General features: G+C 53.2%; 2 protein-coding genes and 1 pseudogene across 2 annotated transcripts; all 3 read left to right on the top strand.

Moving 5' to 3' along the window:
* The first annotated feature begins 386 nt into the window (after positions 1 to 386).
* Ptprh (protein tyrosine phosphatase receptor type H) lies at positions 387 to 18498 on the top strand. The gene is made up of 17 exons (XM_047528733.1): positions 387 to 491; positions 1636 to 1902; positions 2591 to 2857; positions 3881 to 4147; positions 4503 to 4772; positions 5644 to 5943; positions 6229 to 6495; positions 8436 to 8514; positions 8628 to 8675; positions 13741 to 13831; positions 14254 to 14344; positions 14644 to 14720; positions 14821 to 14955; positions 15546 to 15668; positions 15766 to 15923; positions 17378 to 17513; positions 17620 to 18498. The coding sequence occupies exons 1-17, from the start codon at positions 422 to 424 to the stop codon at positions 17782 to 17784; spliced, it is 2811 nt and encodes a 936-aa protein (XP_047384689.1). The 5' UTR covers positions 387 to 421; the 3' UTR covers positions 17785 to 18498.
* On the top strand, positions 10151 to 10686 carry LOC124966989 (akirin-1-like; annotated as a pseudogene).
* Positions 18499 to 19179: 681 nt separating the features above from the next.
* Syt5 (synaptotagmin 5) lies at positions 19180 to 26648 on the top strand. Its single transcript, XM_047528796.1, has 9 exons — positions 19180 to 19213; positions 20194 to 20328; positions 20856 to 21028; positions 21483 to 21602; positions 21708 to 21875; positions 22276 to 22443; positions 22665 to 22782; positions 23036 to 23169; positions 24044 to 26648. The coding sequence occupies exons 2-9, from the start codon at positions 20250 to 20252 to the stop codon at positions 24242 to 24244; spliced, it is 1161 nt and encodes a 386-aa protein (XP_047384752.1). The 5' UTR covers positions 19180 to 19213; positions 20194 to 20249; the 3' UTR covers positions 24245 to 26648.
* Positions 26649 to 26659: the final 11 nt, after the last annotated feature.

Genomic DNA, 26659 nt, shown 5'->3' with positions numbered 1-26659 from the left:
TCTAATTATGTTTTCCCTGCGCTTTCCCCAGATTCTGTGCAGCTGGACAGGGTCCAGGGCAGCCGGTGAGTGAGCCCTTCTGAATTCACTGTCCACAAAAACAAAACAAAACAAAAAATAAACACAAACAAACAAACAAAAAACTCAGGACCTCAACTCCCATGAGCCTCTTAGAGTCTTCATGGAGGTCCTGGTGTCCATGGGAAGGACTGAGGAAAGGGTTTTTTCCTAAGCTTGGAGTGGGAGGGATGGTATTCATCTGTTCCTTTGTTTACACGGTTCTCTTGTCAATTCTCAGCCCCCAACCCAGTGAGAAACCTGACAGTGGGCGCTCGGACCAACAGCTCCATCACCTTGCACTGGGAGGTCCCCGAGGACTCAGACTCTCAGAACCTCACCTACTGGGTCCAGTGCACTGGAGATGGCAGAAATGAGACCCAAAACACAACAGACACCAGCCTCACGGTGGATGGACTCAACTCGGCATCGTGGTATGAATTTTCTGTGTGGGTAGAGAAGGATGGAGTATCTGGCTCCAGGGAGGTCCTCAATGCAACCACAGGTGAGAAGCCCCACGTCCACTCCCAGTTCTATTCCATTTGCTCCTTGAAGAAGGGTGGCAGAGGATGATTGAGAACCCCCCAGAGGTGTTACTTCCTTGTCCTCCACACTGGGCATATGCCCAGGCTTGGGACTCATTGGACTGGACCTTCAGTGATCTGCAGGAGAGATAGGCCATATCCAGGGTTACCTTTCTTCAGGAAACAGAGTGTCCTTGGGCTCTCCTGCCTCTGAGTAGGGATTGAACAGACTTTCCAGACCACAATGCTAGGGTGTCTTAGCAACCACGGCTCCATAGGAGCCAGGGCAGGTCACCTGCACTCTGGGAGACTAGATGCTGTGGTGTGGGGACACTCTGATCCCCTGACTCTTGCCTAGTCTTCAACTGTGCGATAGTCCTGGAAGCTCAGACCTTCAACTCTAATCATCCTGCACGGACAGCATCCTTTTCTAGACCTCATTATCTCTTATGGTAGTCACCATCATGTGTGGGTTTTATTTTTATTGTTTGAGTGGAAGTCTCCTCATGTTGCCCAAGCTGGTCTTGAACTCCTTGTCTGAAGCGATCCTCCTGACTCAGCCTTCTAAGTGCTGACCACAGGCATGTGCCACCATGCCTGGCCACAGTTGGCTTTTGAAGTATAAGTTCACTAAAACTGCAAAGTCAGGCCCAAGTTTCATGTACTCAAGAACCCTGTTGAAAGACTCCAGGCCCAGGTCTGTCCCCACAGGGCCAGTGCCTGCCATACTGAGCAGTGGAAAGCGTGGCCAATGCCACAGAAGTCCAGTTGGAAGCACTGGTCTAGGTCTTTGCTACTCAAGTGTGGTCCGTGTGTGGGCAGCACCGGCACAACTGGGAAATGCAGGACCTCGGCTTCATCCCAGACCTTCCCAATCTGCATCAACAAGACCTCCCAGTGAGGTAGTGCACATTAGTGTCTGAGCAGCACTGGCCTAGACCATACCCCCAATCGCTGGGACCACCAGTTGAGGGAGAACTAGGAAGGCTGAGGGCTTCCCCATCTTTTATTCTATACCCTTGCTCACGTTGGATCTTTCTTGTTAATTTCTCAGCCCCCAACCCAGTGAGAAACCTGACAGTGGGCGCTCGGACCAACAGCTCCATCACCTTGCACTGGGAGGTCCCCGAGGGCTCAGACTCTCAGAACCTCATCTACTGGGTTCAGTGCACTGGAGATGGTGGCAGAAATGAGACCCGAAACACAACAGACACCAGCGTCACGGTGGATGGACTTGATCCTGGTTTCACATATGAATTTTCCATGTGGGTGGAAAAAGATGGAGTTAAGAGCCCCAGGGTTACTCTCAGTACAGCCACAGGTGAGAGGCAGACCTTTCTTTGTTATAGGGAGCTAGAAGGATTGGCTGGGAACTGACAGGAGAAGTAGCAGGTTCTGTGATCCAATAGAATGATAAAGCCACACGGGCAGTGTGTGGGGGGCTGTAATTCCAGTGATTTAGGAGACTGAGAAAGGATTGCAAGTTGAGACCAGCCTTAGTAACTTAGTAAGGTCCTAAGCAACTTAGCGAGACCCTGTCTCAAAATAAAAAATAAAAAGGGCTGGAAATGTGGTTCAGTGATTAAGTGCCCCTGGATTCAATTCCCAGTACTCACCCTCTGCAAAAAAAAAACACATACTGATTTCCATTTTCTGCCAGTCACATCACCATAAGGAAAAAGAAGCTGCTGGAATGAATCACTGTGAGCTATTTCAAGTGGCCCCACAGATCTAAAGTAGTATCACTCCACGTGTGATCAGCAGGAGAAGGGTCAGTAAGGTTGACCTTAGTTCCCCACCAGTATTTCACGCCATGTTTTACTCTCATGTGCATCTCGATGGGAACAAGCCACATCACAGGAGGATAGCCACGTGGGGCTTGTGCTACCATGTTGGACACAGCAGGTCCGAGCCACCCCCTCCCACCCGCTGGGTCCGAGGGTTAAGGAAGAGCTGGAAATTATGAGGCCCAGAAGCCACAACTGATTTATCTTCCTGACTATTTCCAGCCCCTAACGGAGTGAGCAACCTGAGAGTGGGTGCTCGAACCAACAGCTCCATCACCCTGCACTGGGAGGACCCCCAGGGCTCAGTCTCACAGAACCTCACCTACTGGGTCCAGTGCACTGGAGATGGTGGCAGAGATGAGACCCGAAACACAACAGACACTAGCGTCACGGTGGATGGACTTGAATCTGGATCTTTGTATGAATTTGGGGTGTGGGTAGAGAAGAATGGGGTTAATGGCTCCCAAGAGACTCAAAATGCTGCCACAGGTGAGTGGAGTCACTACCCCTTTTCTGTTTTAAGAGAGGTGGTATGTGATGGTCGAGGAGTGACAGGAGAAAACTGCCTTCAGGCCTGTTGAGCTGGATACTCGTGAGTGCCACCTCCTGGGGCAGTTCTGTCTCAGGTAATAAACAAAGGTCGCTCACAGTGCCTCCAGCTTCTGACGGGTTGGTCAAGGCCTGAGTCTCTGTGCCGTCCTGAACACCAGGGTGTGTACCTGCCTGCGCATAGAAGGATGCGTAGGGGTCAAGGCGTGCCACCTGAGCCCTGTGAGATTCACGCACTGCCAGTGGGAGCTCTCCATTCCTCTGACCTTTTTAATCCCATTTGTGTTGCTCATTCGGATGACATTCAGATGGACATTCGGATTATCGGGTGCCTCAGCTTGATGTGGACAGCTCCCTCCCTCTAGATCTACATTGTCCAATATGGTAGCTACTAACTGCTAGTGGCTACCTAAATTGAAGCTAATTACGTGGCATAAAATTACAAATTCAGCCCTGCTGAAGGTCTCTCAGTAATTCCTTCATCTTCCACCGGGCATGCCTACCTTGAGAGACACTAGGAAACATTTCCACCATTGCAGAAAGCTCCCTTGGGCCTCTTATAAGGGCACTGAGTCCATATACGAGGGAATCACCTCCCAGAGGCCCACCTCTTAGTAGTATTGTGTTGAGGATTAGGTTTCAACATATGATTTCTGGGGAACACAGCTATTCTGGTCATAGAACTACTTAGATTATGACCCGTGTGTGGGCAGCTTCAGTGTCCACAGAGCTGACTGGAATGCAGAATCTGCTAGACCTGCTGACTCAGAAGTTGTATTTTAGCAATCCCTCAGAGGCATGTGTGCATGAAAGTTTGAGAAACGCTGGTCTAGACCATGCCCCCTTATCTACTGGGATAAGCAGTTGATGTAGAACTGGGAACTCTGGGGGCCTGGAGTGCCACACTGACCTCACTCTTTACTTTGCACCCCTCCTCAATTTGGATTCTTCCTCATTTTTTAGCCCCTAACCCAGTACGAAGCCTGTCTTTGGAGGATCAGACCAACGACTCCATCGCCCTGAGCTGGGAGGCCCCCAGGGGCCCAGACCTTCAGGACTACACCTACTGGGTGCAGTACACTGGACAGAGTGACAAAAATGAGACGCGAAACACCACAAGCACCCGTGTCAGGGCTGAGGCACTCGAACCCGGGACCTTGTACCAGTTCTCTGTGTGGGCAGAAAAGCACGGAGTACCCAGCTCCAGGCAGAATCTCAGCATCTCCACAGGTGGGAAACCTCACTACTTAGCCCCTGTTCTGGTGAGAGATTAGAAACTGGCAAAGATGGCACCTCCTCTGGGTCTGGGCTCCAGCTCTTTGATCCATGGTCTCCTTAGCCCCATGGAGCCAGGACCACGGGAGAGAGGTGGCCACGTGGGGAATGGCTCTGCCCCAGAGAAGAGGAGGGCTCGTACAGATGTCTCCTGTCGCTGAGAGCTGGGCCGCAGGCGCCCAGGCCTTCAAGGCGCCATTGCTAAGAAGCATTTCCTGACCAGCTAAGCTGCACAGGCTTGGGCATAAGTGTGTTCTACACTCCTGGGGACTAGGACGTGGAAATCCTGACTCTCCGCTCCTTCCGCCAGTCCCTAATGCTGTGGCAAGTCTCAGGACGCAGGATCAGACCAACAGCTCCATCACCTTGAACTGGACGGCTCCCATGGGTCCCAGTCATCTGCTCTACACCTACCACATCTTGTGGGTTGAGGAGGGCGGCTCTGACACTGCGTCCAATAGCACCTCTGAAATCGGAATCACACTGACAGCGCTGGAAGCTGGGAGCCTGTACAGCATCACCGTCTGGGCTGAGAGGAACGAAGTCAGGGGCTATGCCCGTACCCTCACTGAGGCCACTGGTGAGACATGGTCCACTTCTGGTCCCAGCCCTACTGGGATGGGGAAAGGGAAAGTGTGGGGGAACTCTGGAAGCTTCCAGGAGATAAAGAGAGCTCAGTAACTTTATCCAGTCTCACTGGAGCTTGAATTTGTAGGTCTTAGTCCTAGGAGTTCAGCAACCAGGATTTTGAAGCTATGGAGCCTGTCTTTCCTGCCTTTGGGAAATAGGCTCTTTGGGGTCAGAGAGCATCATTACCACCTCTTGGGAATCAAGAGTCACCAGCTGGACTATAGTCAGCAGATGGTTCCAGTGAAATAGAGGAACAAAAATAGTCTCAGCTCTCAGCTTATATATTGGTGACTCTCAAGTCAGAAGAATCAACATTACTGACTCCAGAAACTGGGTTCATTGTTGATGAATGGAATGTGGGAGCCTTAGACCCTGGGTTGACCCTCTGGGCTAAGAAAACTAAAGTTGGCATCTCCCACTAGCAACTTGGTATGTCTAGGAGTGAGAGGTTTAGACTTTGTGGGCTGAGGTGAGTGGACTACAATTCCCATCATGCCATGGGGTCAAGTCTTCATAAACCACAGTGAGGGAGTCCAAGGGTTCATAGGAATTGTAGTTTGAGGGGACAGTGTGTCCATTTGGGGAGAAGAAAAAGGGATGGGTAAGATCCAGGGGTGTAGCCAGGGGACAGGAAGAGCTCAGATGATGTTGGTCTCCACCAGGCCACAAGTTTCTGAGTTCTTTTCTGTGGCTCATTCTCCTTAGTCATTAGAGCCATGGATAACGGGCAGCTCAGCCTTGCTGTGAGTGGGAGGCAAGCAGATTCAGGGAGGAGGATCTTTGAGCATACTTCCCCTGAAGGCTCATCCTCACTTTCTCAGCTCCCAACGAGGTTACACATCTGCAGAATGCAAGTCAGACCAGCCACTCAGTGACCCTGAAGTGGCAGGCCCCTGCAGACCCCCACGCTCAGCTTTACACATACTGGGTCCAGTGGGCCAGCGAGGAGCCTCCCCAGAGGGAGCAAGATCCCAGCAGAGACTGGACCACATCAATGCACAGGACCAATGAGACTTGGTATGAGGTGGAAGCCCTCGAGTCTGGCACTTTGTACAACTTCAGCGTGTGGGCAGAGAGGGAGAACGTATCCAGTCCCACACAGAGCCTCCGTGCGCCCACAGGTGAGTTGCCCTGCCTGCCCTCACCTGGGGGACTGGACAAGGGCCAGGATAGGCAAGTGGCAGGTCCCGTTATGCCCTGGAGTCATGTCTTCGTAAGCTGCAGTGACACCAAGTCCAAGGGTTTGGGGTTTAGTTTGAGGGGACTCCCATCCATTTGGGGGGAAGAGAAACCGAGGGAAGGTGAGACATTCGAGCCTGTGGCTTGTTCTGAGGACAGACACGACTAGAGGGGTGGGGGGAGGCACGTCGGGTGGCCCCTCCTGACTGCTCTCCTTCCTTCACCAGCCCCAGCCGCTGTCACCATTACCTCCTGCGTCAGCACCTCTGGGGGCTATGGGGTCATCCTGAGCTGGTCCTGCCCCTCGGGGGGCTATGAGGGCTTTGAGTGGGAGGTGGGTGTGCAGCGCGGCTCCCAGAGTGGATCTTCCTGTGGCGAGGACGTGTCCGTGCTGGGTCTCGGGCCAGCTCAGTCCTACTCGGCCACGGTCACAACTCTCTCCAATGGAATGAGGACACCGTCTGTCCCTGTGACCTGCAGCACCGAGAGTGCAGGTGAGCGGGCAGTGGGGCCTCCAGGCCCTCGTGAGAGCAGACACAGGCTGTCTTTTGCTTCCTGATTCCTCTCAAAGAGCTTTGTTGAGATATAATTCACAGAACACACAATTTGCCCACTTAATGATACAATTCGGTGACTTTTAGCATGTTTGTGACGTGGGGCAACCATGGCTGCTTCAATCCTAGAACATTTTTGTATCCTGAAGAGAAAGCTCCACTCCCTCAACCATCACCTCCTAGCTCCCCATTCCCAACCACCGTGACCAGACAGCCTCTAACTTGTATCTTGATCTCTCTCCAATCCACTTCCCATCTCTATAGATTTGCTTGCCTGGACATTTTATAAAAACAGAATCATACATTATGTGGTCCTTTGTGACTTCCACTGAGCATGATGTCTTTGAGGCTCATCCATGCATTAGCAAGAAGCAGTACTTCCTTTTTATTGCAGAATAATATTCCATAGGCTGTATATACCACATTTTTGATTCATCAGTTGCTGGATCAGTTGGGTTAGTTAGTCAGTTCCACTTTTGACCATTGTGATCAGTACTGCTATGAACATTTGGGCACAGGTTTCTGTGGGGACACATGTTTTTATTTTTGTTGGGTATATGCCCAGGAGTGGAATTGGAGTGTCATATAGCAACTGTGTTTTTGTTTTGTTTTGTTTTGACTCAAACCCAGGAGTGCTTTATCACTGAATCACATCCTCAGCCCTTCTTATTTTGTATTTTTGAGACAGGGTCTTGCTAAGTCACTGAGGCTGATCTTGAACTTATGACCCTCCTGCCTCCCAAGTTGCTGAGGTCACAGGTGTGTGCTGCCACCCCTGGTGTTCGATTCTATATTTAACGGCTACATTTTACCCAATGTGACTGCACCATTTTACGTTTAGCAGTGGGTACTTGAAGTTTGCTGCTTGGACTTTGGAAAGTTCTGATTGTGTGTCGAGACTGTGGCTGTGGGCCTCACGTCCCCCTCTCCATCCCTTCCCATCAGGGTGTCTTACAACACTGGGCCTCCGGTCTGCAGAGAGTCTGGAAAGAGCGCGGGTGGAGGGTGATACAACGATAAATGGGTGCTACTCCAAACTGGGCTTTGCCAGATTCCATTGCTCAGCAATGTCCTGCTCTTAGCAGCAAGGGTCCCTGAGAGGACACATTCTGGTCCAATTCTGTAGGTCCACGTCCACAGGGAAACAAGTCCCCATAGGGGCTGTACATCCCTGCTGGAGCCTGTGGAGCAGCAGCCTGCCCAGGACTGTTGAGCAGCTGCCGCCCGGGGTCCCCCTGGCTGGTGAAGACGGCTGTGGGCTTGAGCTCCCCCAGAGAGCAGGTGTTTAAGGACAGATGCTGGGGCAGCTGTGTCCATCGGAGCCTGGGGCCATCTGAGACCTCAGGCACTACCAGGCCTCAGTGATCCCCTGTGGGGAGCCCTTCCCTCAGCAAGCAGGACCGAGAAGACGGAGCCTGGTTCTGGGCGGGACCGAAGCCTTCGTGTCAGGGTTAGGGTTTGCTCAGCCTCAGCTCTGCTGACATTTGGGGCTCGATGCTTTTTTTGCCATGGCAAGCTCTCGGCCTCCACCAATTGGATGCCAGCAACGCCCCCGCTACCAAGTTGTGACACCCAAAGTTGTCTCCAAACACTGTGCAGAGGCCCTAAGGGCAGCCGCGCCCTCTGAGAGCCACTGTCTGGCCCAGGAAGGGTGTCGTGTTTAGTGCCAGGTCTGCTCAGAGTGGGGCGTCTTTGGATCAGGAGCCTGAGGACATGTCAAGGGGAAGGTGGATGGAGACAGCGTTGTCTGGGAGGTCGTCCTTTCCCTTCTCTGCTCAGCAGCTCCACCATAGGCCTCTGAGCACAGCTGGCTGAAGACAGAGATAGGAGATCAACAGACAAGACTTGGGCTCCTACGGCTCCCTTTGCCTTCCCCCCAGGAGTCATTGCTGGAGCTATTGTGGGTGTACTCCTGTTTCTCATCCTGGTGGGCCTGCTGGTGTTTTTCCTGAAGAAGAGGTGAGACTCAGTGCAGGACTGACCACCCAGAGGGTGGGGACAGGGCAAGGAAGGGTGAGGATCCCTGGTCTCAGCCTGACGCTGAGCCTTACATTCCAACATTCTTTCCCCAGGAATAAGAAGCGTCAGGAGAAGGCAGTGCCCGGGGATCTGGTGTTCAGGTGAGTAGAGGGCTCGGGGGATCATCCAGAAGGACTGCTGTCAGGTCATATCAAGGGGTGTTTGCTGGTAACTGGTCAGGTCAGAGGGCAGGACCGGTGAATCCACTCAGCAGCCTTGGAGAGGACTAGCGCCTCTGCAACGGGGACCATGGCACTTCTAACCAGTGTCCGTCTGAGGTCCAGGACATCCCTTCATTCATCAAACAACAACCAACAACCCGAAAGGTGTTGGACACTCTTCTAGGCAACAGTAAATTAAACAAAGCTTCTTCCCTGTGGAGTTTGCCCTCTGGCCTGGGAAGACATTAATAAGTGAGATAATATAGTATAGGATGTATTAGGAGAGGATAGGAATAAAGCTCACCAGAGGGGAAAGACCTGTGCAATAAAAATCACAGAACGCTAAGGAAGGAAACAGAAGAGGACACCAGATGATGCACAGAGCTACCATGTTCATGGATAGGTAGAATGTTTTACAAAATGATCGTATAACCAAAAATGATCTACAGATTTGATCAACCCCATCAAAATACCACTGACATTCTTCACAGAACTAGAAAAAAAGAAGTTCTAAGATTCATACAGAAGAATAAAAGACCCAGAATAGCCAAAGAAATTTTGAGCAAACAAAACAAAACAAAACAAGAAAAAAACAAAACCGATGCTGGAGGCAACACAATACCTGATTTCACAGAGCTGAGTAACAAAAGCGGCCTGGTGTTGGCATGGAGATCAGGGGAGAAGACTAGAAGACGCAGAGGCAGACCCACAGATATGGTCATCTGATCCTTGGCAAAGGTGCCAAAGACATACGTTGGAGAAAAGACTCCTTTTAATAAATGATGCTGGGAAAACGGGATATCCATATGTAGAAGAATGAAATCAGGTCATTATCTCTCACTCTGCACAAAAGTCAACTAAAAAATGGATGAATGACCTTGGAATCTGACCACGAGCCACACCTGCTGGAAGAAAGCACAGAGACAACCCTCTAACACACAGGCACAGGAAACAACTTCACCGAGAGGACTCTGAATGCTCAGGAAATGACACCAAGAATCAATAAGTGGGGTGACATCAAATTAAAAAGCTTGGGCACAGCAATGGAAACAATTAGGTGTGAAGAGAATGCACAGAATGAGAGAAAAGCTTTGCCATCTGCTCTTCCAACGGAGGATTGATGTCCAGAAAACAAAGAAGTCAAAACATTTAACATGGGCACACACCAAAAGACCCCTAAATAATCCAACCAATAAATGGGCAAATGAACTAAAGGGACGTTTCTCAAAAGAGGAAATTCAAATGTCCAACAATTTACCTGACAAATGTCCAACACCTGGCTGGAGGTGCCACTGGAGCCGGCTTGGCTGGCGAGTCAGACTGAGGAGTCGGAGCTTGGGCCGCAGCTGCCTGGCGCCTGCCCCTGGTCCCTGGCTCCTGGTCCCTAGTCCCTGGTCCCGCGGGCCCCGCGGGCGATGCTGGAGCGACCCAGGGAGTTGGAGGCGGCGCTGCTGAGTCCCGGTTCCCCGAAGCGGCGGCGCTGCGCCCCCTGCCTGGCCCACTCTGGGCCTCAGACCCTGGACACAGGGCAGTTGCTACAGCGTTAGGTGCAGCTCCCGCCCTGCCTGGCGGGGAGCCGCGCCTTCCAACTCCGGAGCAAAGCAAAGTTTTCAGAACATAAAGCAAGAATATAGTCGTTATCAGAGGTGGAGACGTTAAGACGGTGTTCTCAGAGTGAAGCTTGTGCTGGGAAAGCCGCCTCCTCACTTAGCATTCAGGGCACCTGCTACTCCAGGTTCCTGGCATGAAGAAGGACCAGCCCACCTTTACCCTTGGACAAGGTGGAGTGATATGTGAGAGGCTCCTCAAAGACTGTGAAGGTAAAATTTGGGAGGAGTATGAGCAAATCCTCAATACCAAAGTAGCAGAACAGTAGGAATCTTTTGTGAAATTCACACATGGTCAGATTATGCGGCCATATGGGGCAAGACCGACAAGCTATGTATCCTGAAGCTTTCTTGCATTGTCTGGGTACCAGCTTTGCCCTCAGAGATGGCTGCTGTACACTTTTTATTTTTTGTTTTGTTTTTTCAAAGTGGGAGTTTATTTATTTATTTTTTTAAATTTATTTTTATTGTAAACAAATGGGATACATCTTGTTTCTCTGTACATGAAGTAGAGGCGTACCATTTGTGTAATCATACATTTACCTAGGGTAATAGTTTTTGATTCATTCTGTTATTTTTTTTCTTCCCCCCACCCCTCCCACCCCTCTTTTCCCTCTATACAGTCCCCCTTCCTCCATTCTTGCCCCCCTCCCTATGTGTCATCATCCGCTTATCAGTGAGATCATTCATTCTTTGGTTTTCTGAGATTGGCTTATCTCACTTAGCATGATATTCTCCAATTTCATCCATTTGCCTGCAGATGCCATAATTTTATGCTGTACACTTTTTGCAACAGGTTTGATATCACATTTCAGCTCCGAACTTTGTATATGGAGAACACTTAAACATTTCTGCAGGTCCATTTTATACAACTTGTAAGACCTTAAAACTTTCTGGTTGCCACAAGCATGTCTTTCTTTTCTGCTCATCCAATAAACAGCTGTGTCCTACTGTGATAGATCTTCTAAACAAAAATACCTGGAGTAGCAGTTAGCAAAATATGCCTTCAGTGGCACTCAACAAATGAAGTTTCCCCAAGCACAGTTCTCTAAGAAGTGTGTGAGACAGTGTGTGTATATGTATGTATGTATATTTTTAGTTATTATTAGTATTGTGCAATTTTTTTTTATCTTGGGGATTCTGGCTGTGAATTTGATGCATATGGTTAAAAACATTTGTTTGGTTTACAGAAGATCATTAATGTTTTGTGACCATATAAGTTTTAATAGTGGATTGTTTTATGTGTAGGTATTATTGTTAAATACAGGGACTGTTTCCAGGCATTGAATATGAACCTTAAGTTAGGAAGGACATTAGATGTGATTATGAGGCTATAACAAAGGTCTGAGGTCCTAGATCTGCAAATGTGTGGTGAGAAATTAGAACAAACTGGAGACAGGCCATTGACACATGGACTCTACCTAGTCATGTCAGGAAAAAGGAATCCTTGACTCCAAACCTTAAAGTACTCTGTGGAGTTGGCACTGGCCTCATTCATACAATCAGGAAGCTCCCTGGACACTGACCCTCTAAAGGGAAACAGTCTCTCCTGGAGCAGAAGCACTAGGGTTTGCTTGGGAGCATAGCATAGGTGAGCAAGGGACTGGGCCAGGCCCCAGCAGCACTGCTATTTGGGAGGAACCACTTCACCTTTGTATCGGTTATTAATAAAAATGCAATTCAGATTATTTGGTCAGGTTCCCCCAAATTCTGAGGTGTCCATGTTCAACTACTTGAGCTGTTTTGGCAACACCCGAAGAATGTGGGGGAAAAGGAACACTTTTGATTGGGTTGTAAATTGGTACAAACACTATGGAAATTAGTATGGAGGTCCCTCAAAAGACTAGGCATGGCCAGGCACTATGGCAGGCGCTGTATAACAGCAGCTCAGGAGGCCGAGGCAGGAGGATCTTGAGTTCAAAGCCAGCCTCAGCAACTTAGTGAGGCCCTAAGCAACTCAGTGAGACCCTGTCTCTAAATAAAATATGAAAAAGGTCTGGGGCTGTGGCTCAGTGGTTAAGTGTCCCTGGGTTCATTCCCCTACACCAAAAAAACAGAGACTAGGCATAGAGCCACCATATGACCCAGCTATTTCACTCCTCGCTATTTATCCTAAAGAACTGAAGTCTTACTACAGTGATACATGCCCACCCATGTTTATAGCAGCACAACTCACAATGGCCAAACTGGAACCAGCCTAGATGTCCATCAAAGGGTAAATGGACTAAGAAAATGTGTTATACATACACCATAGAGTTATACATACAAAGAGTTATATTCAGCCACAAAAAACTAGATACCATTATATTAAGTGAAATGTTTTTTCTAATATGAGGAAGATAGAAAAAAATTTTAAGAAGGACCTCATGGAAATAGAAGGGAGACCAGTGGGAGACCAGCACAGTAGAGGAAGGGGATCAGGGATAGGTAGGGGGGAGGGAGGGAGGCTGAAAGAACTGATCAAGTGATTTCCTGTGAATGCATGAATATGTTGTAATAAATCCCCTACCACATATCATCGTAATGCACCAATAAAAACTATATTCCATGGGGAGCAGACAGAAACAACTGGAATTACAGAAAGTCAAGGGAGTTTTTAAAACTCACAGTGAAAAGACAGAGCAGCATGTCTACAAGCTAAAGGGAAAAAAGAGTTGGTACTAGACAGAGTACCTTCTGCAGTGATGGCCACAGGCCCTGAGGGCTGGGAGGGCTTCGGACTTATAACCCAGGAGGAAGGGAATAGGGGACAGTCCTAAAAGAGAGAAGAAACGCCCATTCCTTTCAAAATACTTTTTAAAAATTTCAACTATGGCAAAATACACCTAACAGTTTACCACCTTCTCCGCTTTTAAGCCTGTGGTGCAGTAGCATTAAGTAGTCTCTTACGGGGTCTCCGCTGTCTATCTTCAGAGCTCTTTGCACCTTACAAAACTGAAACTCTGTCCCCACTGAACACTCACTCCCCACCTGCCTCCTGGCCCCTGGTGCCCTGGTTCCACCTGCCGTCTCTCGGGCTTGATTCCTGTGGGTGGTTTGTAGGCGGACTCCGCGCTGTCTTCTGTGATTGGCGACTCGCTGGCACACCGTCATGGTTGCTGCAGCCTCGCCAGGGTCTCTTTCTGTCCTAAGGGGAAGAGTGTTCCACTGTGTGTGGGGGACTGTGTTGTGTGGATCCACTCATCCACCAGTGGGCCCTTGGGTGGCCTCCAGCTTTGGGCAATCGTGCATAGTCTCACTGTGGCCATGGGGGTACAGAACTCTCTTGGAGTCCCTACTTTCATTTCTCTGGGGTCTACACCCAGAAGTGGCAGTATTGAATCAAAACTTTTTCTTTGATACCAAGAGCACATGATTAAAGGAGGTTAAAAGCGTTTCTCCTTTCCTCCCTGCCACAGATTTCCAGGGGACATCCTGGCCCAAGACTTTGCTGAGCATGTCAGGAAAAACGAGAAGGACAGCAACTGTGGGTTTGCAGAGGAGTACCAGGTGGGCTGAAGGCGGGAGGGGCTCCGTCCCATGTGCCTCAGCCCAGCCAGGCCTTCCCACACGCTCTGGGTTTAGAGCAGCAACACAGACCTTGCTCAGTTGTGCAGGGATTCTCGGGAGTGGTCATCCTTCCAACAGGGACATCTTAAACGCTGAGGAGCACTGGGGGCAACCATGCAGTGACGCCCCTACTGGGGTTCTCTGCCTTTCCCCTAATGCCTGCTCTCCTACCTGTCCCTAGCTTCTCCCTAAATCCTCGCAAATGCCCCACAGGGTGGGTAGCCACATTGCTTCTCTTTTTGTGGGTGACACAGAATCCCAGGATGCAAGGGAAAAGATGCTGAGATGGAAGGGGAGTCCTGGGGTTCTTGGGGGAGGTAAGATACTGCAACACCATGCACCCCCTTTGCCTCTGCCCCCAGCAACTGACCCTGGAAGGCCATGGCCAGTCTCAGATGGTGGCTTTAGCTCCTGAGAACAAGGCCAAGAACCGCTACAGAAACGTGCTGCCCTGTGAGTTTGGATTTCTGCTGTCTTCATCCCCAGCCCTACTGTTGTCAACACCCCATTCCTGGGCCCCTTTTCTATTCCTGTGAGAGACAAAGCTCCTCCCCCTGGTGAGTCCCGTCGAGAATCTCCTAGCCCACCCTGCCAGCTGGGGTCCTTCTGCCCCTCTCAATCCCTACATAGCTCCCAGTGTCTACATCTGGTTGTGACTTCTCTCCCTGAGTCTCCGGCTTCTCTCTGCCTCTCTGGGTCTGTCTGTGTCTCATTTCTCTCTCCACAGTGCTAATGCCGATTTCTTCTCCTAGATGACTGGTCCCGGGTGCCCCTGCAGCCCCTCCATGAAGAACCAGGCTCTGACTACATCAATGCCAGTTTCATGCCTGTAAGGTGGGGGCTGGGGCTGGAAGAGGCTCAGAGAGTCTCAGAGATAAAAGCTGGAGGAGTCACAGATGACCCCTGATCTGCCTGTTTTCCTCAACCAGGGACTTTGGAGCCCCAGGGAGTTCATCGCAGCCCAGGGCCCCCTGCCACAAACTGTGGGTGACTTCTGGCGCCTGGTGTGGGAACAACAGAGTCAGACCCTGGTCATGCTGACCAACTGCGTGGAGTCTGGCCGGGTGAGAGGGCCTCTGCCCTGGACGCTGACCGAGTGTAGATCCTGACACACACCTCAGATTCCTCCACTGTGGCCCCAGTGTGGACCCCTCTCCTCCACCTGGGCTGTCTGCTGGGTCACTTGTGGAGGTGTCTTATCTACTGAATACACAGACTGGGTCATTTATAAAGTTCTGGAGTCTGGAAGCCCAGGAACATGGGGCAGGCATCTGGAGAGAACCTTCCTGCTGACTCATAACATGGCGGAGGGCATCACATGGAGACACAGCCACCATGCCAGCCAGGGTTTCTTTTAAAGCAGTGAATGCCACCATGGGACCCTGCCCTCAGCACCTCCTCCAGCCCTGATCACCTCCCAAGCCTCCCCCTCCAAACACCATTACCGTATGAATTTGGGGACGAGGTTTCCAACACATGGAGTGTTGGCGACATGTGCACACCTCAGCAGGGAGTGGAGCTGACCCCTCTGCCCTTGGGCTGGAGGGTCTCCTTGCTAGCATGCCTCCATACCTGGCTGCCCGTGGGTCCCCCTGAGCAGAAGAGCCACCTGCGGAGAGGCCTTCCCATGCCTGACTGCTCTGTCCTCCGCCAGGTGAAGTGCGAGCATTACTGGCCTCTGGACGCTCGCCCCTGTACCCATGGGGACCTGCAGGTGATCCTGGTGGGTGAGGTGGTGATGGACAACTGGACAGTGAGGGATCTGCACCTCCTCCACGTGAGTGCCTCCAGCCGGCTCAGAGCGCTCCCTGCAGTCTGACTGCAGCGTGCTGCCCGCAGACACGCTCTCCCTCCCCAATCCTTCCTCCTTCCAGATGGAGGAACGCAAGACCCTATCTGTGCGTCAGTTCCACTACCTGGCCTGGCCGGACCACGGCGTCCCACACCCAGATCCCTTGCTGGCTTTCTGGAAGGTGCTCCGGCAGTGGCTGAACCAGACCATGGAGGGAGGCCCCCCCATTGTGCATTGCAGGTAAGCATCACCCTGGCACCCTCGCTTGGAGAGAGCCCCCACTGGGACTCAGAGAAGGTGTAGATGGGTTCCTGGGGGCTTGTAGAGGAGGTAGAAGAGGAGGAGGAGAGTGCAGAGTGATCAGGGTTATAAAGCAGATTAAGAAGGTGATGAAATCTGGGGTACAGTTCAGTGGCACAGCGCTGGCCTTGCTTGGGTTTGCTCCCAGCAATGAAAACAGGAAGGAGGGAGGGAGTGGGGAGAGCGGGGCACAGGGGAAGAGGGCTGAGGATAAGGGATGGGTGGGAAAGAAAGCCCTGAAGGAAGAGCAGGTGTGGGCAGGAGCGGCAGGAGGGGCAGCGAGGCTTCGAGGAACATCTGAACGCCCTGGCTCCTGGCTGCACCTCCCTGCACCTTCTGTTCCCGGTGTTTGTGCTGAAGCCTGCACAGATGAGGTTCCACCTAGGTGCACACCTCAGCGGGAGGAGGAGAGGGGGTACTCGGGGTGACAATCTGAATTGGGGTGTTCTTCCAACGATGGTTGATGTTTATGAGACACAGCCAGTCACGCTGGTCCTCAGCACAACCTCACAAGGGGCCTTCCTCCCACTTAAAGTCAGTTATTGCTTTCAAGGCTGGTAGCAAGTGGCCAGACTGGGATTCCTTTCTGCCTGGCTCCAGGTGGGGCCCTTAACTGCTCTCTGCACTGTGTCCAGAGGCAGACCCTGTCCCCAGCTGGTTCCCCCAGGAGATGTCCCCAGTTTCACATGGTCCCTTCCCTCCAAATGCAGTTGCAGAAGTGGTTAGTTCAGAGGATTAGCTGAAGCTATGTAAAGCAGTGAGCTCTAACATGCAACAACATGGATGAATTCAAAATCACTGTGTTCAGTAGAAGAAGCCAGACAGAAAAAAAACGCACCTTGTCTGACTCCATTAATATGAAATGTCCAGAACAGATAAATCCACAGAGAGAAAACAGACTTGTGGTTCCGGGGGCTGGAGGAGGAGGGTCTTGCAGTGGGGAGCGACTGCTTTCGGGGTATGGAGTCCCTGCTGGGGATGATGTGAGTTCTGTGACTGGAAAGAGGTGGCAGTACAAACAAATGCCACTGGATTGCTCACATTGAAATGGTTGGTTCTGTGTTTAGAGGAATTTAGAAAAGATCCGCTCAGGAGTCCATCTTCCCTAGCTTGTCACCTAGAAGCTGCATGGCCTGCGAAACGTGCTGGCTGTCATCTCCCCAGCTTCCATTTCTCCATCTGCAAACTGGGCATGCTCATTAGGCATGGGAGGGACGGGAGGGTGTGTAGCACTGAGAACAGGGCCCGACAGATGGAAGGGACTCCGGCAGCCACTGTCCCTGCTCTCTACTTAGGTAAGCAGCCCCACACAAACGCGTGATCCTGACTGCTCCAGCAGCAGCTCCCCTCCTATGACACTCCCCTCCTGTGACACTGGCCTTGTCCCTGCCTAGTGCTGGTGTGGGCCGCACGGGCACTCTCATCGCCCTCGATGTCCTGCTTCGGCAGTTGGAGTGTGAGGGTCTCGTGGGGCCCTTCAACTTTGTGAGGAAGATGAGAGAGAGCCGTCCGCTGATGGTGCAGACAGAGGTGACGGAGGCGGCGGGCAGGGCGGTGGGCCCGGGGGCACCCCTCATGCTTCATGCAGGGGCGGTGGGGCCAGGGAGGCACCCCTCACGCCCCATGCTCCTCCCAGGCCCAGTACGTATTCCTGCACCAGTGCATCCTGCGGTTCCTCCAGCAGTCAGCCTCAGCCCCAGCCCAGTCGGAGACCACCTACGAGAATGTGGCAGAACTCACCTACGAGAATGCGGCTGCCATCCGGGCTCATGAGTCGGGGGATAAAGACACAGGCAGCTGATCTTACAGCCCAGCAAGACTCAGCGCTCAATCCCACTGCAGCCAGATTCCTGGACCCTGGGAGAGCAGAGGGCTGGGGTCTGGGACTCCCAGGCCCTGTGGGAAGCGTGTCCTGGGAACCCAAACTCCTGTTTTCCAAGAGGAGAGGGGTTTTCTGGGCTTCAACTCAGAGATCCTGTGGGAGCCAGGACCTGGATTCCTGGTCCTTGCGGGAGAAGGGTGGCAATAGGTGGATTTCCTGGTGTTTTGTTTCATTTTGTTTTTGTGGTACAAGAGTTTGAACCTACAGCCTCAGGCATGCTAAGTGCTCTACCACTGAGTGACATCCCCAGCCCTTTTTATTTTATTTTAAGTCAGGGTCCAACTAAATTGCCCAGACTGGTCTGAACTGGCCATCTTTCTGCCTCAGCCTCCCGGTGACTGGGATTACAGGTGTGTGTCTCTGTGCCAGGCTTCAATTTCCTGGTTCTTTAAGGGAGAAGGTGGCTGTGGCCCTGAGTGGAGGGTTTCAAGGAAAACGACTGGAACCTGAATTCCAAGGGGTGGACTTCTGGTGACCTGAGGAGCAAGGGCAGGCAGGATCTGTCCTGCTTTTACTTCAGAAATCAGCTCAGTCTCCTGTGATCTGAGGTCACAGGGCTCCCTCTGCCTAGGTGCCTGGGTACCCCTGGCTCTGCACATACTTCCTTTAATCCCAGGCCTTATTAAATCATTATTTTCCCCCCGAGTTGCTCCAGTGGATTTCTGGGTCCAGAGATAATTTCAGGGTGGGAGTGGGGGTGGGTTCCTGATCTGAGGCCCTGAGCAAACTGTCAGGGAGGAAATTCTTGGGACCCACAGTTTTGCACCTGAAAAATATGTTTGGCTGATCCAGTCTCAGAGAGGGCTGCGGATCTGGACCTGTGTGTCCAAGGTCAGCCTGAGGGTGGTCTGTTTGGAGCCCAGGGCACCGGGGCTTGCCCTAGAGGATGGCAAGCTCTGGGAGCCCATATGCTGGCGACTTTGATGCCCTGACTAGGGCGGTCTGGGTACTCGAATAGGTGGGTCTCTAGAGGAGGTTCTCTTGGGTCCTGGAGCCCCGTTATTTCGGCCGTACCAGGTGTGTTTTGTGTGTATATTGTGGAGTCGGGGATCAGTGTGGATGTAAGACGGCTGGACCAGAAGGTAGAAACTTGTAGGATCAACATCAGTGGGCGCCATCGTGGTGCCAGGGTGGGGCGGGCCGAGGGGCGGGCCGTTCTCTCTCTCCCACCTCCACCGCCTCTGGCGCGCGCGCGCGCGCACGGCGGGGCTCCTCTCAATCGCGCCCCCGCCTTGCGGAGCCCCGCGATCAGCACCCGGGACAGCGCCGGCGGCCCACGAGCTGGGCGGGGTCCCGGCCCGCCAGCGCTTCAGTGTCTGCAGGAGGGTCCGGTCCTGCGGCTCGGCAGGTAGGAGCTGCTGGGACCCCTGCCCGAGCCCATCCTCAGTCCCACCGCTAAAGGGACGGGATGTGTAGGAGGGTTCGGGTGCGGTGGATGGAGGGATACTGGGAAGGATCAACGGAAGGGAGTAGGAGGGTGGAGCCTGAAATGGAGAGGTTGGGATTTAGAGATGCGAGACAGGTGTGGAGACAAAATGCCAGAGGGCGGGATAGGGGGCAGACAGAGGCGGAGGGGAGGGACCCCTGAAGACCGAGGCCAGACAACAGGCAGAGGGCAGGAGAGTCGAGGGCAGAGGCAGATGGAAGACAGACACAATGGGGAAGACGCCTGTTAGGGGTCAAAGATAGAAGTGGATCAGGAGAACAGGTGTGAAGACAGTTTGGGATGCGCGGAAGAGACCAACGGTCCGAGAAGGAGGTGGGGTCCATCAGAAATACTGGGTAGTCCCCACCCCCAGCAAGAGTGGGGAGGGCCACATGCGGAGGAAGCAGCCGCTGTGGACGCAGAGACCACGGGCGGCCCCTTGCCACTCTTGGTGTGCCAGGGAATCTCAATCGCCAGGGTCCCAGGCGACTGCTAGGCCGGGAGCGAGCATGCCCCGCCCGGACTCCGCTTCTGTGCGTCAGCCCCGCCCGTTGTCCTGGCAACAGTCTGTTGCCCGGCAACCAGCATTGCTCCCACCCCATCCGAGTGGGGCCTGACTGTTGCTCTGGGCAACACAGTTCGCTGGTTCCCACGCCCGCCTTCGCCCACATCCGGTTCGGTCCAAGGGTAGGGCAAGGAAGGGCTACAAACCTGCCGGATGTCTGGGGGGATGCTTTGGAGGCAGGGGACGTCCCTCGGGGACGGATATAGGCCCCCCAGACCCGTCCTCAGTCGCCGGAGGGCTGAGACTACAACTCCCAGCATACACAGAAAGCCGTGACAGTGAAAGTTCTTGGTGCGGAGGGCTCAGTGGAGAACTCAATGGATGCCTGGGGTGGGAGTGGGGGGCTAGGGCGCTTGGGTGCCTCTGCAGCAAGGACCGCAGGACCTCGCCGCCATGTTGCTGGAGCCCGCGACCCCGGGACCTGCAGCTTCCGACGCGCCCCCGGATTCCAGCCGCATTCGCCACAGTACAGGTGAGGAGACCTTGGGCGGGAGCCGACGGAAAGTCCTGCGGGATCATCGCGGGCGGGATTCGGAACCCTGCTGGCTGCAAGGATAGGATTGTGGTCGACTCCTGGGCTGGAATCTGAATGAAAGAGAGTGTAGGGGAGGACAGGAGCTAACAGGTTTGCAAGAAAAACCAGAAGTGGATCAAGGGGCGTGGCATGGAATAGGATCTTGGATTGGTGAAGGAACTGGAAAGTCCACTTCTCCCTTAATTTGCCTATACAGAAACAGGACCAGGAAGGGGCAAGCATCAGGGGTTGGGCAGAAATTAGAATGGGTTGGAAAAGATGTTGGAACTAATAAGCAAGCAAATCTAGATGATGTCATCCTGGTAAGGGCATCAACTAGCTGGAAGAAAAACATGGGAGGGAAATGGAATGGAGGTGGCTGGAAGGAAAACGAGGCCAGGATTGCACCTTCCAAGTAGGAGCCTAACTGAATCTGCCAGGCGGCTTTCCTGGCTTCACTGTGTGTTCTCTCCACTCCTCTACAGTGCCCCCCTGGGCCCTGGCCACCATCGTACTGGTCTCAAGCCTCCTTGTCTTCAGCTGCTGTTTCTGTTTCTATCGTAAGCGGTGTCGAAGGCGGCTGGGCAAGAAGACCCAGGCCCAAGCCCAGGTTCACCTTCAGGAAGTGAAGGAACTGGGCCGGAGTTACATAGACAAGGTGTGGCCTGGCCCAGTCCCTCAACCTGCCCTTCTCCACCCTGCTCCTCTCTGTGGTCCAGCAGATCTCAGTCCCCAGTCCCTTCCCTCCTAAACCTGGGACATTCTTCCCTGTGTCTCGCTCAGCTGGACTCTGGGGACCTAGAGATGGACCTGATCTAGTCGCTGTTCACGAGAATTTTCCAGTCTGGTAGGGGAGGCAGATGCAACAGTGGATGGCATAGGTCTTGTGCAAGGGACAGTTGGGCACTAAATACACAGAGAAAGCACACCACAGCCTAGAGTCAGAGGAGGCCATGTCTATTTCCTGCCTGTGATAGACCTCAGTAATCAAAGGCTGACTCTGCTTAGCCTGCAAGTGATGGGGCATAGTCCAGGGGATCTGTGGGTTTCCTGTGGCTTTGATTCTGCTACCAGGGGAAGAACTCACCTGCCCTTGCCCCTGGCTCCCTAAGGTGCAGCCAGAAGTGGAGGAGCTGGAACCCTCACTGTCAGGGCCAGGGCAGCAAGCAGCAGAGAAGCATGTGTTGGGACGACTGCAATACTCACTGGATTATGACTTCCAGAGTGGCCAGGTGGGTGTGGAGGAGGGGATGTCTTGGAGGGGCGTTCAGCCTCTCCCCAGAGCATGCCCTGGAAAGGAGGCTAAGCCTCAGGTCCCCTCTACTGGGCACCTGCAGCTGCTGGTGGGTATCCTGCAAGCTGAGGGACTGGCTGCCTTGGACCTGGGAGGTTCCTCAGACCCATATGTGCGGGTCTACCTGCTGCCGGACAAGCGGAGGCGACATGAAACCAAGGTGCATCGGCAGACGCTGAACCCACACTTTGGGGAGACCTTTGCTTTCAAGGTGAGCTCCCACCTTGTTGCCCCACACTCCACAGCCTGACCCCAGCTCCTGGAATGCTGGGGACCCTCCCTCTTCAGCCTTTCCAGGAGATAGTCACAGCTCAGGTGGCAGCTACCACCTGGGGGCTCTTCCACTGGACCCTGTGTTGTCCTCGGTGTTGGGGGGCACTGTGACCCCTGGGCTGTTGTCTTGGGCCTTAGGCCCTCCCACTTGGGTTCTGTTGGTCCATGGTTTTGTTCCTGTGGATCCTGGTGCTCCCCCACGTTGTTCTGTTAATGTCCCCCACTGTTCCCTTGGGCCCTCACTACTCCACTCCGCACCCTTCACGGGAAGGTACTATACTCTACTTCCTCTTCCTCCCCTCCACTTGGTATTTTCTCCGTGCTCCCTCCCCACCCAGGTCCCCTATGTGGAGCTGGGGGGCAGGGTGCTGGTCATGGCTGTATACGACTTTGACCGCTTCTCTCGTAACGACGCCATTGGGGAGGTGCGGGTTCCTATGAGCTCCGTGGACCTGGGGCGACCAGTGCAGGTCTGGCGGGAGCTGCAGGCGGCCCCGAAGGAGGAGGTGAGCATTCATGGCCCCGCCCCGGAACTCCGCCCATTCCTACCCTGGACCAATCAAATCATAGACTGTTCAGAGCACCGCCCCCCCCCCAGCGTGAGGAGGGTTAGGCTGGGGCGCTTAACTCTGGACCATTCCATTCCAAGGCATGGGGGAGGGAAGAAGGCTGAGAGAAGATGGACGTGGAACTGGGCTCTGGTGACGGATCCCTTTCTACTTTTTAGCTGGAGAAACTCGGAGACATCTGCTTCTCTCTCCGTTATGTCCCCACGGCTGGAAAGCTCACTGTTATCGTCCTAGAGGCTAAAAACCTGAAGAAGATGGACGTAGGCGGACTGTCAGGTGTGTGGGAAACAAATGGTGATGTGGGTGTGATCGCTGGCTCTGGCTAAGTAACCGAAGGAGCGGGGCCCTTGGAAACGGAGCTCCGGGATGCCATGCAGGATATAGATTCAATTTTGGCAGAGAGAGAGAGACCTGGGTGCATGGACGGAGTATCTCTATGGTGGTCCAAAGAGTCGTCCATTCTCCAGAACCCCTGAACTCAGAAGTGCTGGGCGGGCGGCGCCATAAGACTCCTCCTCCCGCTCCCCAGACCCCTACGTCAAGGTCCACCTGCTGCAGGGCGGCAAAAAGGTGCGGAAGAAGAAAACCACCATTAAGAAGAACACTCTCAACCCTTATTACAACGAGGCCTTCAGCTTTGAGGTGCCCTGTGACCAAGTCCAGGTGAGCTCAGACCTGCCCCTGCCTCCGCCAGAACAGCCCTGGCCCAAGGGCCCAGGCCTCAGGAACCCCTGTTGCAAGGGGAAGGGAGAGTCTCAGCACCCGGTAGAAACCAGGTCCTGGAGGCTGAGGTATGTTATCCATCTCAGTTTTCTCCTGAGGGTCCAGATGCCCCGCCCACTAAGGAAGTCTTCTAAAACCTGGGCTCGGGCATTGTCTCCCCAGGATCAGATGCCCCACCTCTAAGATGCTCCACCCAAAACCAGATCAGCTTGTTCCCACCCTTTAGGGTTCTGGCTACTAAGAAAAAGACTACCCCTCCCCATCCCTGACCCTTTAGGGACTGGGCCCTTGGTGTGGCCCTTGTCTGTGTGTAGGAGTTCTGAAGGTTTGCACTCCTGGGAGGGCTGGTCCCAAGGAGGCTCCTGACCATACCTGAGCAAGGGGGTTCTGAAGGTTTATCACCTTAGGAATTCATTTTTTTTTTTTTTTCTTTTTTGTACAAGGGATTGAACCCAGGGACACTTACCACTTACCACATCCCCAGTCCTTTTGTTTTTATTTTGAGGGGCCTCCCTAAATTGCTGAAGCTGGCCTCGAAGTTGTGATCCTCCTTTCTCAGCCTCCCAAGTCACTGGCATTACAGTCATAGTCCACTACCCCCAGCTAGAAAACTGTTTTTGAAGTAAGAAAGGCTTCAGGGCATCTTTTCACCACAGGGCTCCTCCCTTCCATCTGTCACCCTCTCTGTCCTCTAGAAATGGCACTTTGATTTCTGGTATCACCCGGAGAGGCCCCTGTAGCAATGACACCTGAGCATCTCCTGGTGCCTTCTTTCCTCACCCTCTCCTCTTCTCTTCCTCCCCGCCCACTCCAGAAGGTCCAGGTGGAGCTGACCGTGCTGGACTACGACAAGCTGGGCAAGAACGAGGCCATCGGGAGGGTGGCTGTGGGCGCGGCAGTGGGTGGCGCTGGCCTGCGGCACTGGGCGGACATGCTGGCCAATCCCCGGAGGCCCATCGCGCAGTGGCACTCGCTGCGGCCCCCTGACCGTGTGAGGCTGCTGCCAGCGCCCTGATCCCTACGCCCAAGACCCTGCCAAACCTGGATTCTGGCACTGACCCCGGACTCCTGAGCCTGACCAGAGTCCATCCCAGCCCTGCCTTAGGCCTCTGCCTCTGGCCCCCGACTGCCCCAACCACGGATCCATGCCTGCCTCCCACCCCTACCGTGCCACCGCGACAGCTTTCCAACCCCAGGAGCACACTCAGAAGCCCCAGGCACCCCTGGGGCGGGAGAGCAGCCCGGTCTGGCCCGCCCCCAGGCCCCGCCCTCAGCCGTGACAATCGGCCACGCAGTCTAGTATCCCCTGCGCTCCCAGCGCCTCTCTTTCCACACAGCTTGACTCCTGCACTGCTCTCCGGGCCAAATAAACACTCAGCAGCTCTGGTGGCCTGGCCCCAGTGCTCCTTGAGGGGTGAGCAGGGCTGGGGGCCAAGAGGGAACCTCACCTGCGCTTACCGGGCAGCCCTGGTGCTGCCCACACTGGAAACCCAGTTCGGCACTCACTTCCCAGCCTCCCCTGCCCCCTCTGGAAGCTGTGATCCGAACGTCTTCCACATTCGCTGCTGCACTGAGAGTCCCCTGCTCACGAGCTTCCCAGGCCCTCCAGGCCCTCGCCCACCCCGCTCGGTCTCACACGCAGCCTCCAATCCTCCCCTGCCGCCCTCGCTCCTCCGCCCTCTGGTTCTTCCTTGCATCTCGCATCATCTTCCTTTTCCGAGGTCTTCTGTGTGGGCCAGCACAGGTGCAAACCCAGACCTACCCCAGCCGCTGACTCATCCAGAAACAAATGGACAGTCTCCCACGGAACTCTCCAAGGCTGGGAGAAAGGACGTGTTCAGGAGAGTCAGTGACTATTTCCACCTCGTTCTTCTTTCAACAAAGGCTGCTTCCCAATTCGTTTGTGGGAAGATGATGGATTCACTGACTTCCCCCTCACCATACAGGGTTTTGGGTGGTAGACAAAGGCTGTGGACTCTGGCCAGGAAGTTTCTGAGCAGTGAGTTGAGTAGAAAATGGTCAGAAAGTACCCCCATGTTCTAAGGAAAGGGTCAGAGTACAAACATTCCTGAGCTTCCTGGTAGCCAGTGGGCAAAGGGAGTCAGATCCATTCCATGCAGTATGATGTCCATGTGATTTAAACATTTCCCCAAAGGAATGCTGTAGTCTCTCCTGTGCGTCTTTATGAAGACAGCACGGCATTATAACTACTACTGCTACCACTGCCAAGATCCTCACAGCACAGCAACTCTGCAAGACCCTGTCTGAGAATGAAGAATGAAAAGGGGTGGGGTGTGGCTCAGTGCTAGAGCACCCTGAGTTCCATCCCCAGAGCCAAAAATCAAACACACAACTAAAACCCACAATTTTCACTCCCAAAATGACAAATGAGGGACAGAGAATCAATGTGACTTGCTCAGAATCACATAGCCAAAAGGTCTGTCTGAGTCCTGGCGTTGAATCTGTTCCAATTTAGATGACAACCGTGGGGCCCTGGTTCTATCTCAGCAAGAGAGCAGACCAGTGAGAAGAATAGAGCCATTACCACTGGCCCTCCGCGTCGGAGGGAAACCAGCAAAAGCTGACGTGGTTCAGGAAGGCGGTTGGGGACGTCCTTCCTGAGGAGGGGCCGTTCAGCTGAGGTGGGAATGATGAATGACCACCTGGAAGACCACACACAGGGTGACGCACCGCGGCATGTCACCCGACAGGAAGGAAGGAGCGCTCCTCTGTGCTTCAGCATGGCCCGCCTGGGAATGTTACTGCGAGTGACAGAGGCCACAAAAGGCCCCAGTAGCCGATGGCACTGTTGCTGGGGAGTTCCCCAGGACGGCCGCTGCCCTACTGAGGAGTGGGGTCCGCGATGCATGGGATGGGGAGGGGTCTCAGGTGGGGTGTCTGTTTAGGAAAGCAAGAGACACACTGAAGGCAGAGAGGGAGAAGCACCCTGGGGGCCTGGTCCTCTTCTCAAGGGAACTGGGGAGAGGTGGGCGTGGGAAGGTGTGGGGTGACATCATCTAGTCAGTCTCAAGATCCTCGGGTGGACGTCTCCATTGTCTGGTCAGCAGGTAATGTTGGAAAGTCCCTTAAAGTATAACTTTCTTTTTTTTTAATATTTTTTAGATGTTGATAGACCTTTATTTTATTCATTTATTTATATGTGGTGCTGAGAATTGAACCCAGTGCCTCAGACATACTAGGCAAGCACTCTGCCAGTGAGCCATAACCCAGCCCCTAAAGTATAGGTTTCTTAAAATGCTGTGTCTCTCTTAATCCATTTATCAGAGGGATAATCAACAGTGCATCAGGGAATTTTCCTAAGTGGGTGAATTTACAGCAATTAAGATTTGCCAGAAATTTGGGAGGGTCAGGCCTAGGAGAGTATTCGGAACTTCTGAATTAAAATTGTCTTTCCTGTCCTTCCTTTATA

The sequence above is a fragment of the Sciurus carolinensis genome, chromosome 16 (genome assembly GCF_902686445.1).
Source record: "Sciurus carolinensis chromosome 16, mSciCar1.2, whole genome shotgun sequence".
Taxonomy (NCBI): Eukaryota; Metazoa; Chordata; class Mammalia; order Rodentia; family Sciuridae; genus Sciurus; species Sciurus carolinensis.
The sequence above is the reverse complement of the archived record's forward strand: the minus strand, read 5'-3'. Positions and strand labels throughout refer to the sequence as shown.